Source organism: Oreochromis niloticus, linkage group LG10, assembly GCF_001858045.2.
Source record: "Oreochromis niloticus isolate F11D_XX linkage group LG10, O_niloticus_UMD_NMBU, whole genome shotgun sequence".
In the NCBI taxonomy this organism is placed as follows: domain Eukaryota; kingdom Metazoa; phylum Chordata; class Actinopteri; order Cichliformes; family Cichlidae; genus Oreochromis; species Oreochromis niloticus.
In genome coordinates this window covers 6231994-6249120 of record NC_031975.2, presented here as the reverse complement: position 1 = coordinate 6249120, position 17127 = coordinate 6231994, and the positions used below count along the sequence as shown (strand labels likewise).

Below are 17127 nucleotides of genomic sequence, written 5' to 3'. Positions count from 1 at the left end.
ACAGGACCTCGGGGACCTATGGGTACAGAAGCCCTCTGATATAACCTAGTGCCTGTCTGCGAAGAGCTCTTCAAGTCAGTGAAAGAATCTTAAATTTCACTCTAATGTAGACCGAAAGCCAGTATAGCTGCATCAAGAGCAGCATTTTAAAGAACTTGCAAGGGTTCTATGGAGGCTTTGCTAAGACATGTATACAGTGCATTGCAGTAATCCAATTGTGATGAAACCAAAGGATGAATGATCATTTCCAGTTTAGGACGTGACACTAGGGCTGCTCGATTATGGCAAAAATTAGAATCCCGATTATTTTCACTGAAATTGAGATCTCGATTATTTGACGATATTTATTTAACAATAACAATGTATTGAATAATGGCTTTAAAGATTGTCAAAAAATAATATAAAATAGTGTGCAAATACTGATAACAGTGCAAATGTTTGCAATATAAAAAATAAATGAAAAATGTAAACATCTATGTTTAGTGAACTTCAAAATACTGCATAATACTGGTTGTTCACTGTGTTAATTGAGCAGTGGTCTTTGGCGAGGAAAAACGTTACCGCGTTTATTATCTCCTTGTGTCTCTGGGAGCTGGTGGGATATTTAGTCGCGTTGTACAGGGTAGCGTGAATGGAGGTCTGTGAGGATGAAGCAGGTGTTGTCCAAAGTAAAAACGAGTTCCGAAGGACAGTTGGGCTGGATAAAATTAAAAGTGTCCAGAGTCATTATCAATATGGATGATAAAACAGTTTTAGGGTGGATGATTAAAAAGTCACTAAAATCCTTTTTATCATGCTGTTTGGAGCAGGTGAATAGTACACTACAGCACAATAAAAAGGATCCTTTCCCCCAATTTTAATAAGTTACGACGACACTGTGGAGTCTGGATAAACACTCATGAGATACCTGTGTCATGGAAATCCAGGCCTATCACATCCAGGCAGGGATGTGGATGTAGAAAATCCCTCTGATATAATCCCAGGGGAGTAGGGAATCGGTAACGCCGCCGTCATTTACCAGCACCCCACGCTTCCAGACGAGTCTGAGTTTTACATGCAGCGGACTACTCGTGCATGTTTTCAGTCCAAACTCTCAAAAGACAGATGGTGTTGCAGGCAGTGTAACGTTCACCATTGAGTCTCTTTCATGTCAGTCACATGTGCTCGGTGTGAACCTGCCCTCATTTGCGATGAGAACAGGGCGCCAGTAGTGGTCTTGCAGTTCTGATGTTCAGCAGCAGTCTGATCAGCCCTGCTTGGCTCTCATTGTGTAACAGCACATCTGCTGGTATCTCCTCCACACTCCTCAGACTGTGTTGGGAGCCGCTGCTTGTATTGATGTGCCACGCTGGAGGAGCTCGACTATTTGTGTAACCTGAATGGACACACTGATATCCATGAAGTTTAACTTAACCCCCTCTTGATGTAGTCGTGCATGTTTCATGCTGTGTACACAGGAGCAGAAGATCTGCCAGCGTTATGACCAGCTGATGGAAGCATGGGAGAAGAAGGTGGAGCGAATGGAGAACAACCCCAGACGCAAAGCCAAGGAGAGCAGAACACGGGAGTACTATGAAAGGCAATTCCCAGAGATCCGCAAGCAAAGAGAGCAGCAGGAACGCTTCCAGAGGTAAAAATGTAAAAAAAACCCAGAGACATATGGTTAGATATTTTTGGTACTTTTTTCACAAACACACTGATGCCTTTTGAACTTAGCAAAGTGAGGATTGTTTTAAAGAGGTCAACATACAGATTAGGGTTAAACTGAAACTAATTGGTTTTATTTTCAGTTTTGATTAATTTTCTTTTCACCAATCAATTTAATGATCTGTGAAATGCTTGTGGTTACATTGAGAGTGAAGTCCACATGGCTGGTTGTACTGTGTAGTTAGAGGAGTCATTCTGACCATGCATGGAGTCTGATCAAAACACGTAGCGTGAGTTAAAATCATACAAAATGAATAGTGTACGCTGGATGTGATTAAAACTGAAGGCGCCACTGTGAATTTTCACTCTCGCAGGGATTTGATACATTAACAACAAGAACTGGCACTACACCTAGATGTTAAAATTGCCTTTTCTGTCTTTAAGAGGTCTGTTCAGCGATCTCTTAAATGGAGGGCATTTGGTGGTATTTAATGGCCTACTTTGGCTCTCTGGGTTTGAGACAGGGTCAGGTCCAGCGTCTGGTTGTTCCTGGCACTGGCGCTTTGTGCTTTAATTGAAATATCCACGTAAGAGTTTTTATGTCAGCGCTGCCAGTGATAACTGTTCAGCGAGACTGTTTTCTTCATTAATAATGGGCACAAGGATTTTGATCTTGAAGAGGGCTTTGAAAGGGAAAAATTTCCCTTTCTCAGCAATTTGTCCCTGAGTTTGGATGTTTAAAAAAAAAAAAAAAAAAAGGGTGTCAGTATCAGCTAGCTTCTATTCAAATGTTATGGATTACTCTCTTTTTTTACATTATTTTTACAACATTTGAAATAAATGATCAATATTGTAACGTTTATAACTCTGTTTTTTCACAGGGTTGGACAAAGAGGAACAGGTCTGTCTGCAACAATTGCAAGAAGCGAACATGAGATTTCTGAAATCATAGATGGGCTTTCTGAGCAGGAGGTGGGTATTAAGTGGACATAATTTGAAATGTGCTATGAGGTTCCTATGCCACAGTCATGAGCAGCTGTAACCAGTTCAGCCAAAAAAGAAAAAACAGAAACCCTCAGAGGGCCACTCTGAGGGTTTCTGTTTTTTTCTTTTTTTTCCATTGCGCCAAACAGAAAGTAGAAATGTTTAGATGATAATGAGTTCTGCTGATTCTGCGGTAACCACACTAGTCTTTCTGGAACTGCTTCACAATAAAAGCATCACTGGTTATTTGGTATAATGCTTTTAATGTGAAACTGAAACAGCTGGTTAAGCAAAAAGGAGTGAAACTCACATAGTTCAAAAAGTGCCTATTTGAAAAGTTTCTAGTGTCTAGGTTTTTGTGTATTTGGAGAGGGAGAGATGTCTCTTTTATCTCCCTTACTACATCACCTCAAATCCTAAAGCACATAATCTTCATGAGTAAGCAGTAAGGTGGTGTATTGATTAAGAGGGGTAACAGAGGCTGCTTTGTCTGTGTTCCACAGAACAACGAGAAGCAGATGAGACAGCTGTCAGTCATCCCACCCATGATGTATGACTCTGAGCAGAGGCGAGTGAAGTTCATTAACATGAACGGCTTGATGGACGACCCGATGAAGGTGTACAAAGCCCGGCAGTTCATGAATGTTTGGACCGAACACGAAAAGGAGATCTTCAAGGAGAAGTGAGTTGTTTTTGTTTTGCTGGCGGCACAAGATGTTACAGCCGCAGTGTGTCCCTGTACCTCAGATGTGGTTTATGGGAGTTAATGCTAGCTTGCTCTTGTGGTTTTGGCACATGAATAATCTGTGGATTGTTTGTGCAGGTTTGTCCAACACCCCAAGAACTTTGGCCTGATTGCCTCCTATCTTGAAAGAAAGGTAAACTGCACTTAAAGTGTTTGTCATAAGACTACTTGTAACCAAATTATGTGTTCATTTTTAGTTCCTAATTTAGTAGGTCCGCAAATCAGTCAAATTTTATTTGTATGGCACTTTTTATGCAGGTCAGTGTAGTTCGGAGTGCTTGAAAGATGACTTATAAGCCAATAATAAGTAATACAATAATACATATCATACCTGGCAAAATAAAAGTATGGAGTGCCTTTGACTGCTCTGGGAGATGGGCCCTGTGTAAGAATCAATACATTTACCAAAAACAAAAAAATTGGTAGACACATGAAATAATAAAATCCAAAAAATAGAAATAATAAAAGCTGCAAGCAGCAATGAGAGGGCCCTCCCATTCTGGCGTACCTCCGAGTGTGATGTGGCCGAACTTTGCTGAATGCCCCCAGACTTTTTTGTTCCTCTTGGCATGTTACACATGTGTACCAAATTTCATTCATGTAGCTCAAACCATGCGCTGGTAGTTCTATCATAGGTGACGCCATTGAGCCATTTCCTGCTCTCTGTATATGAATCCAATAAAATATATAAATTTTCACCAGACCTGACACGTGCAAAATTTAATGATTTTTTGAGCATGATAAAGCCTCAAAAAGGCGATCAAAGACATAAAATAATAATAATAAACGGAACAGATACAATAGGGCTTTTGCATGTTTTGTGCTCAGGCCCTAAAAAGATTTAAATTAAAGATAGATAAAACACAGCAAATACAGATGTATCACAAAATAAAATAAAATAGAAAATAATGAAAAAGCTTCCATCAGCAAATAAAAATAAATTGGTGTTAGAAAGTAAATAAAAATAAATGAAGTGGTGTCTATAAAGCAGACTTCTTTGTACACTTACAGTGGATATAAAAAGCATAACACACCCAGCATTTTTTGTGTTAAAACAAATAAGACCAACATAAATTTCAAACCTTTTCCACCTTTAATATGACCTACAATTTGTACAATTCAGTTGAAAAACAAACACATCTGTTAGGGGGAAAAATAGATAGTTGATAATAATAAACCAGGTTAAAGAAATGGAAATTCTTAAATTTGATATTCCTGTTTCAGTGTGTTGCTGATTGTGTCCTATACTACTACTTGACCAAAAAGAACAACAACTACAAGACACTGGTGAGGCGAAACTATGGAAGACGGAGAGGAAGGAACCAGGTAAATCAAACACTTTAAAAAAAGATATGTAGCTATTTTCACACAGGTACTGCAGCCCTAAATGTCTGGCACACTGGGATCAGACATTAAAGAGTCTTAATAGTCTAACCATCCAAATCTCTGTGTAATGTGAGAGTAGCATAGGTAAAGGTGTGGTGAATTCAGTGGGCCACAGGGTGCTGTGCATCCTTTTTTCTGCATGCTGTACAAGGAGCACCCTCACTTAAATCAGACCTTTAAATCACACCCTCACTTAAATCAAACCAATGTGATTCACCCAAGATTTACAGAGTTCATGTGTTTTATTTATTTTCTTTTTACTAGTGTCAGTAACACGATGATGGATTTGTCTTTCACAGGCTTCTTTTATTATTAGGAAATTAGGTCAACTTTAGCAGTAAAACACCCTGTATGCACTGAAAATAACAAATTATACAGTATGTCACTTGGCCTTATATTAAAACCATTGTTATGGATGGGCACAGCGTTTGCATCTGGCCATGACGTGATTATTTCACATGCTGAGTTTGCAGCATTGGCTTCGTCTTACTCTTACACACCTGTTTCATTTCTCATCAGACTGACAGCTGATAAATATACACATATGCTACATATATTACACAAGGACCACACCGCAGACTCTGCTTTGCTCGCAGTCTTCAAGGGCCAGAGAGAGCAACCTGAAAGCAGGGTGACATTTACTTAAGCTACGAGTAGTGGGATTATTACGATATGGGTTCAGTTTGACACAAACGCTATCTGTACAAGATAAAATATGAATAACCTCTCAGTTACTGAAATATAAATTAAAGTGTGCAGTGAAGTTTGGACAGTGGAAAATGTCCTCCAGGTTTGGGTAACCTGACACTGTTGGTATGACTTAAGTTTCATAAATTCTTAAAAGGCAACACTGTCTAGACGAACAAGTTTATTAAACGTCTCTTCATTTTTAATCTAGCCAGCAGTTTTGTTTTCTGGCATGGAATCAGCATCATGCAAAGCCATGAAGAGTGCTGCTTTGTTGAAAATTTTATTAATTATTTTAAGAGTGGAGATATATTAATTTAATATTAACGTATTTTTTGAAAAGAAAATACTAAATGTATTGTGGCAATTACTTATTAAGTGCTGAATATGCAATGCTAGGAACACACAGAAAAGAAAAGTGAGTAAAAAACTAGGTGTATGATTGAAAAGCTGTGCAAAATACAGAACAGTGATTCAGAGACATGAAATAATTCCATATTTTTGTAAATAATTCAGAGTAAGCTGGAATTCTTTTGAGATGATGCTACTTTCATCTGCCGCATGGGTCTCTCAAAAGACTTACTTGTCCCAGCATCAAGCAAAGAGACAAAGCGGAGCCGCGTCTTTCTTTGAAGCCTCAGCGTGCGAGCACTGTCAGATATGGAATGTAAACTTTGTTGATGCCAAAAGGAAAGCTTTAGAGAGACATGCATATGATTGTTGTCTTGGCTGCATCATTTTAAGTGCAGCCATCTCCTAATTCTGATTAAAATCAGTGCCAAATGTCAGCCAACACATTCTGTTGGATTATTCTCCTCCCTGCTGGACTTTCCCCAGTTCACTATAGTCTGTGTACAGGACATTCTGTCTCTGTGGCGTACATCTACTGTGCAGTACAATGGGTTGGTTGTAGACTATTTCTCTACATAAGCAAAAAAGCTGCCAGCAGCTGAGAGAGAACTTGACTTTTCTGTGACACATGAGGCCAACTATGAGCAGAGAAATGTCTTTCTGTATCGCCAGTTTCTGAGCTCATGATTGGTTGGACTTGTTGAAACCACTTTTTGTTTAACTTGTGGACGCTGGTATGTGATGTAGTGGATTGTTGTACACCTTTTACATTAACCGTTTTACTTGCATGCATAGTAAGCAAGTCGGCTTTGTTGCAGATTCTGATTGATGCAGCTTCCGGGCTGCTTTTCCAAACAGTGTAATGGACGTTAAAGGCTGTATACAGTAAATGTCCCTTTCTTTGAAATGATTTTAAATTGTCAGAGTGATTATGGCTCTCAGAGTCTTCTTTCATACACAGATGAACTATAAAGGGTCCTTACCTGATTGATGAACATTGATTGATACTTAACTAGCCCAGGTCTACTTTTTTAACTCATCACTAGTGTGATGTGAGCAATTTGTAATTTTTGTCACTTCGGAATGAAAATATTTAGTTTTTTTGTCACTTCTAAAGTAAAATGCCATCATCCTGTGATTCAGGGCAGTTCATTAAATAATTCTGTGTTTTGTTTTTTTCCCAAATACAATGAATTATTATTAATATTCGGTGTAATGCACATCAGGACGTAGTGCAATTTTTAAGCTTTTTGTGCCTTAAAAACTGCAGCTCAAGTGAGCAGAGTGAGTCATTAGAGTTGGAAGAAAAAGGACAAGAGTGAGCAAGAGTAAAGCAGTGGAATGTAGGGCGAGTGAGTGAAGCTGAGTGAAAAAAATCCTCAGTGAGACCGAGTCAGCGCTGGCAGCTTATCTGCTGTGTGCTGCTTTTTTTTCTCTCTTTTTTTTCTCCTCCTCATTTTCCATTTCCTCTTTCTTCTGTTCTTCTGAGAGTGAGAGCGAGAGAAAGAGATATTCACCCCTCTCTGAGACGGCTGAGTTGGTACAGCCCGGCCATCTGACGGGCCCAAAAATCTCACTGTGCTGCTGTGAGTGCCAATCAAAGAGGAGTGCTCGGCAGGGATTACCTTGAGTGACCCTGCATAGATTAGTGCGTGCATGTGAGATGGACAATTCTTTGGGCGGCTTAAGCGGCCTGATGACACGCTTTCCCGGAATATGTGTGGTTGTGCCGTGGCCCGGCAGCCCTTCTAAGGAGCTCTACTATGGTGCTGTCCTCCCCCTCTACTGCTACCGTTACCACCGCTATGGAAGCACCGGAGGGTAAATTCTCATTTGCACCACTGGTAAGCTGTGGCTCTCAGCGAAGGAAAGGGATTTTTATGACCAGCAAATGAGCTTACAGGTATGTCACTAACTGTAAAACCAGAGTTTTTAGTTTTGACTCGAAGCCAGTTTACTTCTGTTGCTTTAGTCTGGGAGTTGATTTCTTGAATCCTCTGTTGCCTGTTTCTTCGCCTGCCTATTGAAGTGTATTAGGACCTCTGCTGCTATGGTTCTTTTTCTTCTTTTTAAAAAAATAAAATAAAAAAAAATTCAAATCCATGATATGTGATCATGCCTGTTTGTAAGTACTTTGAGAAAATATTGGAAATGGGTTCAGTGTCATGTTCATGCGGTGACGTTAGCTGCACGTTAACAGATTTAGCATATTTAAGCAAATTTAATCCTCAAGTAGATACACAAGCAGATGACAAGTTGAATAAAAATATGAGATGTTGTAAGATGTCGGGCCACATCATTCTGCTTAAATGGCTTCAGTGAGCCTGAAGCCATTTAACTTATTTAAGCTAAATAAGTTTCTGGAACTTTATTAAAACAATGTAACTATACCCTGACTGATCCTTGAGTTTTTGGCTGATTGCCAATACAAATTTTAGGGAGTAAATTCAGATATCAATATATTGGCTGATGCTGAGTTTCCCACACTTAGACTTTACTTTGGCATAGTGCCCAGGTATATTAAAGGTCAACCAAATATACTTAGCATCGCATTTTAGCTTTATGTTTTTTTTTAATCTGTGGACAATACTCTTACTTTTATTTTGCATGTCTCATGTTTTTCCACCAACAGGCCGTCAACCCTGTTTTTCGGATGCGGAGTCCTGCTTTGCTGTGATAATTGGTTCATGAGCTGCTCCACAGTGTAGTTCACAGAAAGTTAGCAACTTTGGTCTAATTTGGATTTCTGCAAGGAATCTCTGTAGAGCCTACAAAGTAACCTATGCAAGTGGCGAACGTCATTGCCAGCATTTCTGTTGTGCTGCTGCATTATGTGTTTATCACCATGTGGTCGTGTCCCGGTGTTTTATATGCAGTGTCAGCCGATGGAAACAAATAAAATGCTGAGACTTTTTTCCCTCCTGGGTCTCCACTCTTTCTAGTGGTCTAGTTGTTTTTTCTCCAGATGAAAACATATTTGCCTCTCAAGTTTTTTTCAGTTTTTTGTACGCTCCCTCACATGAGTCCAGATCATTTTTGTCACTTGTGAGTCCTTATAGTCATGAAGTGATTATTATTCATTATTACTGGGATGATGGCTGTTATTCTCTTACTGATAAATCCCAAAACTGTGGTAAAAACATAGCTGGAAATGCACAGGAGGAATTGATGGTTCTCAACAGGTCAATCACGGTAGCTGCACGCTGCGGCGACCCAACATGTAGTTACAATTCTAGGGAGGTGTACATCGGGCTATGCTGAAGGTTACAAGGTAGGGTTTCAGAGGGGATTGCAGTTACGATGTAGTTAGGGTGTAGATCTCCTGCTGAAGCATACATCCCCAGTTGCCACAAAGCCACAGTTACCTCAGCTGTGGTGTTACTTTGGTTCAAGTGCATTAGACAGTGCTGAGGAACATAAACAATGGAGACACTACTGGAAAAATTCTGTCATGACACCATTTTGAAATGTTCCCAATTTTTTTGTGTTGCTGCATTATGTTTTCATACCTGTACATAACAGGATGGAATATACTGAGATTCAGTATATCTCTGACAGCCCAATATCGGTCAGGCTTTATATGGAGCTATTCTTCCAATAGATCTTCCCTCATTAGGTATTTTAGTCGTGTTATTGGAGAACTTTGTTAAACATGTACCTCATATGCATTTAACTTGACTGAAATTGTGTGAAAGCCAAAGGTTGAAATCCACATAATTTTCATTCTCCTCAAAAATTTTGGGACGGCTGTAGCTCAGCAAGTAGAGGAGGTCATCTACTAATCTGAAGGTTGGCTATTTGATACTTGGCTGCAGTGGTTGAAGTGACATTTGTCATAGTTTTTACCACTTAGTTTCACTACAGATCTTTATATGTTATAACTTCGCTCTAGTGTAAAGAGCTTTGTGTGCTCAGTTTGTAGTAGCGCTGTATAAGAACCAGTCACATAGCTACATAGGTATCGGGCAACCTTATCCTGGAAGAAACAACTTTCGTCGTCTCCTGGTCAGAGGATAGAAGTGTCCAATTAGAGTAACTTGGGTGGGCAATTTACCACAACACACCCTCACCTATCAGGTGTAAAGCAAAGATTTTTGCAGGCATTTTTATTTACTTGTCTGTCACTTTGAAGCGTGCACGCATAGCTGGTACATTGTATTGTACTGGAGCATTCCATTCATTCCTAAATGAGAAAATGTACTCTACTCAGACCCAGGTGGACCCTTATAAACCATTGTGAACAGGGAAAATGATGATACTGATGTCACCCATCATCGTTTATATAGGCACTTTAGGTGTCGATACTCAGAAGAAACCACTGTATGAGCAGTGGTAAAGGAGTAGAAGTGATTTCTTAGCCAGACACAGAACACAGAAGGTATGAACTGAGGTTGCAGGTTGTACCAAAGGTATTACTCTTTGACCTTCAGTTTGTTTTGCCACAGTATTCCATAATAGCCTCTTTCTCAGTTTCCTGCCAGTTTTTGAAGCCATGAAGTAGATTTTATTGGTTTATAGTTCTTCCTCACACAGTGCTGGATAGTAACCATAGCAACTTTTTTTTCTTTTCTTTTTCTTTTTTTCCATAATTTTTGTGTTCCTTTACCAGAATCCTTATAAAGATGTGTTTTCCTTGTATTTGTCTTATGTGTGATAGCAATAACTAATTAATATTAGGGCTGTAGATGATCCATAGTAATAATGTTTGGGGTTTTTTTTAAATTTCCTATTCCCACAGTGGAATTGTTTGTAGAAAGAGTGAGCGATTCCTCGGGTGGCCTGAGTTCTGTGGTAGGAAAAGGAAGATTGACTTGTGGCTCTGTCATTTCCTAAATCAAATACAACTTGTGAATCAGCAAAAGAGGGCAGAAATTAAAACTCTTAAAATATTCAAGACAGGTCAGGAAAGAGCTTCATTTAAAAACACTGAAGAGCCACAGAGCCACAGGGACTCCCCGACTTTGGGAGAACATCTGTGTAGAAGCTCTTTACGCAGTGTGGGAGAAGAGGCAGGAATGCCACGGCTCTATGGCCATCTCCAAAGCAAACACGAGCATTCCCTGACCAAACCACAACAGCGCATCACAGAAGGACATGCATGGGGTGAATAAACTGGGCTGCTGTCCTTTGGAAAGAAAGGTCTGTGAATTGGCGAAACTGACCAAAAAGCAAGCGTCTCATGCTACTGTAGGTAGACAGTGAGTCAAGAGTTAAATCCAAGTGATAGGTGGTACTCCATCCATCCATCCATCCATCCATCCACCCACTAGTAATCTCAACTTCAGGCATGCAGCGCTTAAAGGCTGCATCATCATACTGCACGATTGATTCATTCATCTATTTTCTTAACTGCATATCCAACTTAGGGTCACAAGAGGCAAGTTTACACCCTGGACAGGTCATCAGTCAATTACACTGTAGGCACTATATTATGCAATATTGTTATATGGATAGCATGGATTACATTGATTTTTGTTTTAAGTAGCTTGTGATCAACAGTTTTGACAAATAAACAGCAAATTGCAATGACATTAACCATGAACCATCAAAGTTTCTAGTTATGTGGACAATTAATTTAAAGGAAGCTCTGTGCACAGACTAATAGAGTTTATGGGAAAACTTGAGGACAGCACCACGTGCAGTTTTCTCGCATACTGTTGATTTGATTTCCTCTGTGTGTGTCTGTGTGCGTGTGACCATTATGATGTAAAAACCCTCCGATACACTATCAGACTGGCTAAAGCAGCCGGTAGTTGTTCAACAAGAACACAGACTATTGTTCTACAGGAGTCGAGGCTGACTCCATTAAACTATGTTACAGTTTTGTTATTGCTTGTTTTTGTGCTGTGTAGATTGTACTGTATAACAAGACAGCCAGACTCCTCGTGTGCAGAGACATGTTTTTGTAAAATAGACAAGACAGCCACATCCTTTTTTTTTTTTTTCTTCTTCTTCTCCCCTAAGTGGTACCCATGTCTTCATTCTATTTCCCTGCCCATATCTTTTGCCTTTACCATTGAGCGAAACACATTCCTTGGCCCCATCTGGTACCAGCATGGGATCTTTGGCTTGGCGTAGCCAGACTTGTTGCAGTGCAGCTCTTTCACTGAAACAGGCAGGAGAAAGCATTCTGTGGTGAACCACGCCAGCAATGATGATAAAGAATGCTGCTCTGTCCTCAATCACTCCATCTGGCTTGTGTTTTGTTTTTCTTTTTAATTCACATACAAATGATGTTTTCGCCCCATTCATATAGGTAGTAATATTAAAGTGAGGTAATTTGCTTTGATCCAGTTTGTTTGTTTGTTTGCAGGACTACTCAAGCAGTCTCAAGCTGTTCTTGTTATCTGTTGGCAGTATGATATAAAGTTCATGAATAGTTAAGTGAGACACGAGAACTGGCCACACATCAGGGTTCTTCATTCTGTAATTAGGACAAACACATGAAAGAGGACACTGTCTGCAATGTGGGTTGTTTATGCTGGATAATGAAGATACAGTATAGCGTCACATCTAAAGAAGAGCGTACAAAGCCGGTTAATTTTCTGCCATATTTTGAGTTTTGCTGTGATTTGTGCAGATGAAAAGTAAGAGTAATCAATGAGAGCAACATTTGTTTTTATCGTTTTATTACTGAACATTTAACCTTACTGTTTAGGTTGTGCTCTATGATAGTGAAGGAGCATCAGACTGGCGGAAGGTAAAACAAGCCCTTTGAGGGGGGACAAAGATAAAATGCTTTTGTGGTGGTTGGAACTGCTTGAAGTGTCTTACTGGGTAGATTTTTACATTTGAATTGAAGCATTGATAAGAGTTTGCCCTGTATAATAGTCTCCCTCTTTGAGTTCTTGATTTATATCAATCTTGGAAGCCATCGGCTGGTCTGCTGACTTTCGTCTGTAGCCTCTGGGAGAGCGGCCAATTTTTTGGTTCTTCCAGTGTAGCCAACGGATATCCAGGCAAAAATTCCCATTCATATCCGCTGGTTGTTGTTTGTGAATGCATATAATTTAAAATGGACAATCAGAAGCTACATAGCTAAGATGTTAGCCGATGGTTATCTGGTGCATTCTGGCAAATGCAGTCCTGTTTTTTGTGCTCCACACGTGTTGTTAAACTACATGGAAGCAAAGCCTACACAAACACGGTGGTTCAGTGGCACCTTGACTACAAGCAGATTATAAACGAAAAGCTTGTACTACCAAAAATCTTGTCAGATTCTGCATTTTCAGAGATTATACTAAGCTTCAACAAACAAAATGTCTTTAACTAATCCACACTGTACTTTTCCTTAATGCTTTGCTCAATAGTTCCCCCATGTGCTCTTGTCTTCAGCAAATAACACGTCCCTCACAAGAAGACAAGTCAGACGACAAGAACGAAGAGGACAAGTCTGAGAAGTCAGAGAAAAAAGAGGACGAGGAAAAGAAGGACGAGGAAGAGAAAGATGAAAAGGAGGATTCTAGGTGAGTTATGAATAGTTGTTTGTCCTCGTGTCACCATTAGGCCCTGCAGGTAAAAGTCCCGTTTGTTTGATGTCAGTGTTTGATCCATTCACTCTGTGAGAAAGGATGTCATGGTTACATATGCTGTATTATATTTCACTGCTTTCAGTTAGCTGTAGTTATTAGGAAAGTGTTCACTTTTGATACCCAGGGACCCTGTACACTTTTGTACTTTTGTATATATCAACAGTGTCATGTCAGCCTATAAACAACATGGCTGTAGCTGGTTTGGTTATTAATAGTACACTTCCTGCATTCAGTGTGTTGACACTAAATAAAAAATGCACACAAAGGTGAAGAATTTAAAAAGGTGACTTAAACGTGAATGACATGTACGATTAGAAAGGTAACTTACTTATTTTTATTATTATTGTGGTGGAACATTTTATTAGTCCTATTGAATGGCCATGATAAATTCACTGGCAGCAGTGATATAAATTCATGGTCTAGACAAGGCTTAAATTAAGGTGTATTGCAGTGTTTATTAGTGGTTCTTGGCTAATAGACAGATAACTTGCTAACTTGTAAATTTGTCTGTCCAGATTGTCTACGCCCAATCTCTAATAAGGTATAGGTGTGTGTGTGTGTGCGTGTGTGTGTGTGTTCAGTCAGCGAGGAGAAAGAACAGGTTACCGTAAGAGAGCTTGTTTTTGCGGAGCCAAAAGGGAATAGATATTTGCAGTACCAACAGCTAAAAGCTGTGTTTCCCTGTCCAAAACCACAGGGACATTGGCAAGGACAAAGAAAAGTGTGACGGTGGGGAAGACGAGGACGGAAAGGAGCAAAACACGCCGCGTGGCAGGAAGACTGCCAACAGCCAGGGACGCCGTAAGGGAAGGATCACCACACGCTCCATGGCCAATGAGGCTGCATCTGTGGCAGCCGAGGAAGCACCTCCCCCTGCCCCCGAGCCTGCCTTGCCAGATCCGCCACAGCTCCCTAAAACCGATCCAGCTCAGAAGGCCATGAAGGAGCCTGCAAAACCCCAGACTCCAGTAGCTTCCATGGATGCTGCTAAAGGTGAATACTCTCAGGATAGAGTCTGGGGAGTGTTGACAATCTTGTGCATTTTTGTGCTCCACATTCAGTTGTATACTATTTAGGGAATGGGATTAAAATGTGAACAAAAGCAATTCAATTCTATGAAAGTATACATAGTTGAAACCCACAGCAATCTATCAGCGAAAGCAAACTGCACTTAATTTTTCTCTCGTTATTCGTCAGCGTTTGCTCGTAACTTCTTGTATTATGAGCTAACATGAATACCTATTAAAACAAGGTTGCAAGAGAGACATTAACACTCAAAGAGTGCTGAACTTACGCTTGTACACGAAAGTTCTGCATCCGAGAAGGTGTCATTTAAACTTCCAGAGGAAAAAATAATAATAATTCAAAGTGACTGGCTAAATAAGTTCTTGGGGTCATTTAAAATGGCTGCCATGTGTCAGCTTCTAGAAAGACTTTGGTACACGATGTGTTAGAATATTGCTCTGTTGGATTTCTTCTTATTAAAAATGTGTAGACTTTAAAGGTGGGAATAGCTTAAAAATGGACAGCTGGCTCAGGTACTCATTGCCAGGTGTGTGCATTTCCCTCAGGAAGCTGTTTGCAGTCTGTCTGTCATCAGTGGACTGCTGTAGTTGTGTTCTTGTCATGGTACTCCTTTACACACTTCCAGCATTTGACGTCTGTCACTCTGAGGGTGATAGCTCAGGTTACCAGTTACCCAGCTCCCTGTCTTTTAAGTTTCTTTTATAATTGAAGCACTCTTCTGAATTGTCTCTCTCGCAAAAGTTTTTCACTGTCTAACCTATAATTAAAGAGAACACGAAACGTTACACATATAAAAGCTAAATTAACATATAAAAGCTAATTTAACTCACAGAGCCCTGCTCTCAAAAACTGACATTGATGTAACTCTGTCTGTGAAGCTGAATTTAAGAAATAAGTGCTTAAAGTAAAAGTTTAAATACATGTTTAGTGCCATCTTCTGTCAGTACGGAACACAAAGTCATGTGGTTGGTTGGTTGTGGCTAATAGACTTACAGTAGTTTATGTTAGCTAACTAGTGACAGAATCGATAACTGAGGGGAAAATAAGGACACTAAAATAAAGGTCAGTTTGGGGGGATCACTTTTGTGCTGCCCCTGGCTGCAACAATGAGTTTTATGTTTAGAAAAAGAGGATATACTGTCCACTTTCACTGTCTCTTTAGCAGTAAGTTGCTCTATGTTGTTTGGCTAGCTGAACTCAAACTGGAAAATCCATCTGCTGGCCGTAATGTTTGGGTTTCTAAAGCACTTTATGAATGTGTGGAGGAGAACCTGTTGGAGTCACCAGACTGAAAAGCTGGAGTCCAACACTCCAGCCAACACTGAGCCGTGTAATCACCTGGCAAAGCAGATGTTTGCATGATGCGGTCAGCGCTATTTTATGCAATAAAATATTCTCTCTTTTGACAGAAGATGGCGCTAAACATATTTTTAAAACTTTAACTTTAAGCACTTATTTCTTAAATGCAGCTTCACAGACAGTTTTTTCTGTGTCAGTTTTTGAGAGCAGGGCTCCATGATGTAAATTAGCCTTTATATGTGTAGCATTTCATGTCCTCTTTAACCCTCTACAGTGTCCACCCATGCTCCAAACCCTCTCTATCCTGGTTTATGTAGGACTTGTCAAACCTAATCTCCTTTAATGACTACATTGTGGATTTTGAGTGGGACTGTTTACTTGCTCTGTAACCCCTGGAGCCATGATGTTTCTTAGAAGTACGTGGGCAAAAGGGTAGCTATCTGTCAGTGTTGCCTTGCTGAAATGGGGCCAAGCAGATTGAGGAAGCTGCTGATTCAGTGGGGGCTTGGATTCTCTTTTGGGGGCTGGTGTGTGTGTATATATGTATATATGTCATTAGGCAACATGCTACGCTGTAGGCGGACACTCTGTTTTTATATTTGACCGATTAAGAGCCACTCTAGAGGGGCCTCCCCTGTAGTGGCGTGCATTTCGTCAGTGAAGAAGAAAGCTTAGTCTGGTAGACATTTGCTTAACTAAAAGTAAAACACAGTGTGGGAGGAGAAGTCTGAACAGTGAGAATTGATCTCATCTTCAAGATTGGTGGGTTCGAAGGGGGCAGAGCACCTCTTAATGTCAAGGGTACATCTGCAGCTATATTTGTCCAAATGTTTACACAGTCTCAGTGGGTGCCATAGAGGAGAGTGGGCTAGAGTTCATTCAGCCCCCTCCACACTTACCGTGCTCTTCTGTGAATTTTGTTAGAGGTGGGGCAATGAACTGTGTAATCAAGCCAAGGCAAAGGGGAGGAGCGTGCATCTGTGCACGCGCGTGCACGTGCGTGTGTTTGTGTCAGATGCACAGTATCACAGTAGAGAGGGTGGGAGGGTTTTTGGGTTGGCTGTTCTGTCTATTTGTCTCCATCCAAGGCCATTTCCCAAAGAGGGAGGCATGGCTCTCAACTGTCTGGTGCTACATCAGCTGACCAAGGCCCTCCCCTCCCCTCCTGGATTAGAGAGGAGCAGGGTTTGCTCAGGGCTGTGGGGAAGGAGAGAGAACGAGAAATGGGAGGAGAAAGGAGGAGAAAATGAGAGGAGGAGAGTGAGCTAGAGCAAGAGTGTAAGTGAGGGAGCAGGTCTCGGCAGCCCCTGAATGTAAACAGATTATTAGATTAGCGGCCATGAGAAGGAGACGGCTGAAGAAAGAACTGTCACGCTCTCACCGTCTCCCTCCCTCCTTCACTTTCTATTGCCTTTTTTCCTCCTCTCTCCTTCTGTCAGTGCTGATGGGGCTGTGTCTCTTTGTTATTTA

General features: G+C 40.5%; 1 protein-coding gene and 1 long non-coding RNA gene across 6 annotated transcripts in view; both read left to right on the top strand.

Moving 5' to 3' along the window:
- The window catches only part of ncor1 (nuclear receptor corepressor 1), a 61039-nt gene that overhangs the window by 22460 nt on the left and 21452 nt on the right, over positions 1–17127 (top strand). For all 5 annotated transcript variants that reach the window (XM_013264651.3, XM_013264650.3, XM_005460872.4 and 2 more), the window contains exons 10-16: positions 1458–1630; positions 2529–2619; positions 3135–3313; positions 3455–3509; positions 4601–4702; positions 13136–13266; positions 14030–14325. In XM_013264651.3, the coding sequence (XP_013120105.1) occupies positions 1458–1630; positions 2529–2619; positions 3135–3313; positions 3455–3509; positions 4601–4702; positions 13136–13266; positions 14030–14325 (1027 nt within the window). The remainder of the gene's footprint in view (positions 1–1457; positions 1631–2528; positions 2620–3134; positions 3314–3454; positions 3510–4600; positions 4703–13135; positions 13267–14029; positions 14326–17127) is intronic.
- Positions 4709–8714, top strand: LOC112848086 (uncharacterized). Its single transcript, XR_003222037.1, has 2 exons — positions 4709–7703; positions 8433–8714. It is a non-coding gene; the product is annotated as an uncharacterized LOC112848086 (long non-coding RNA).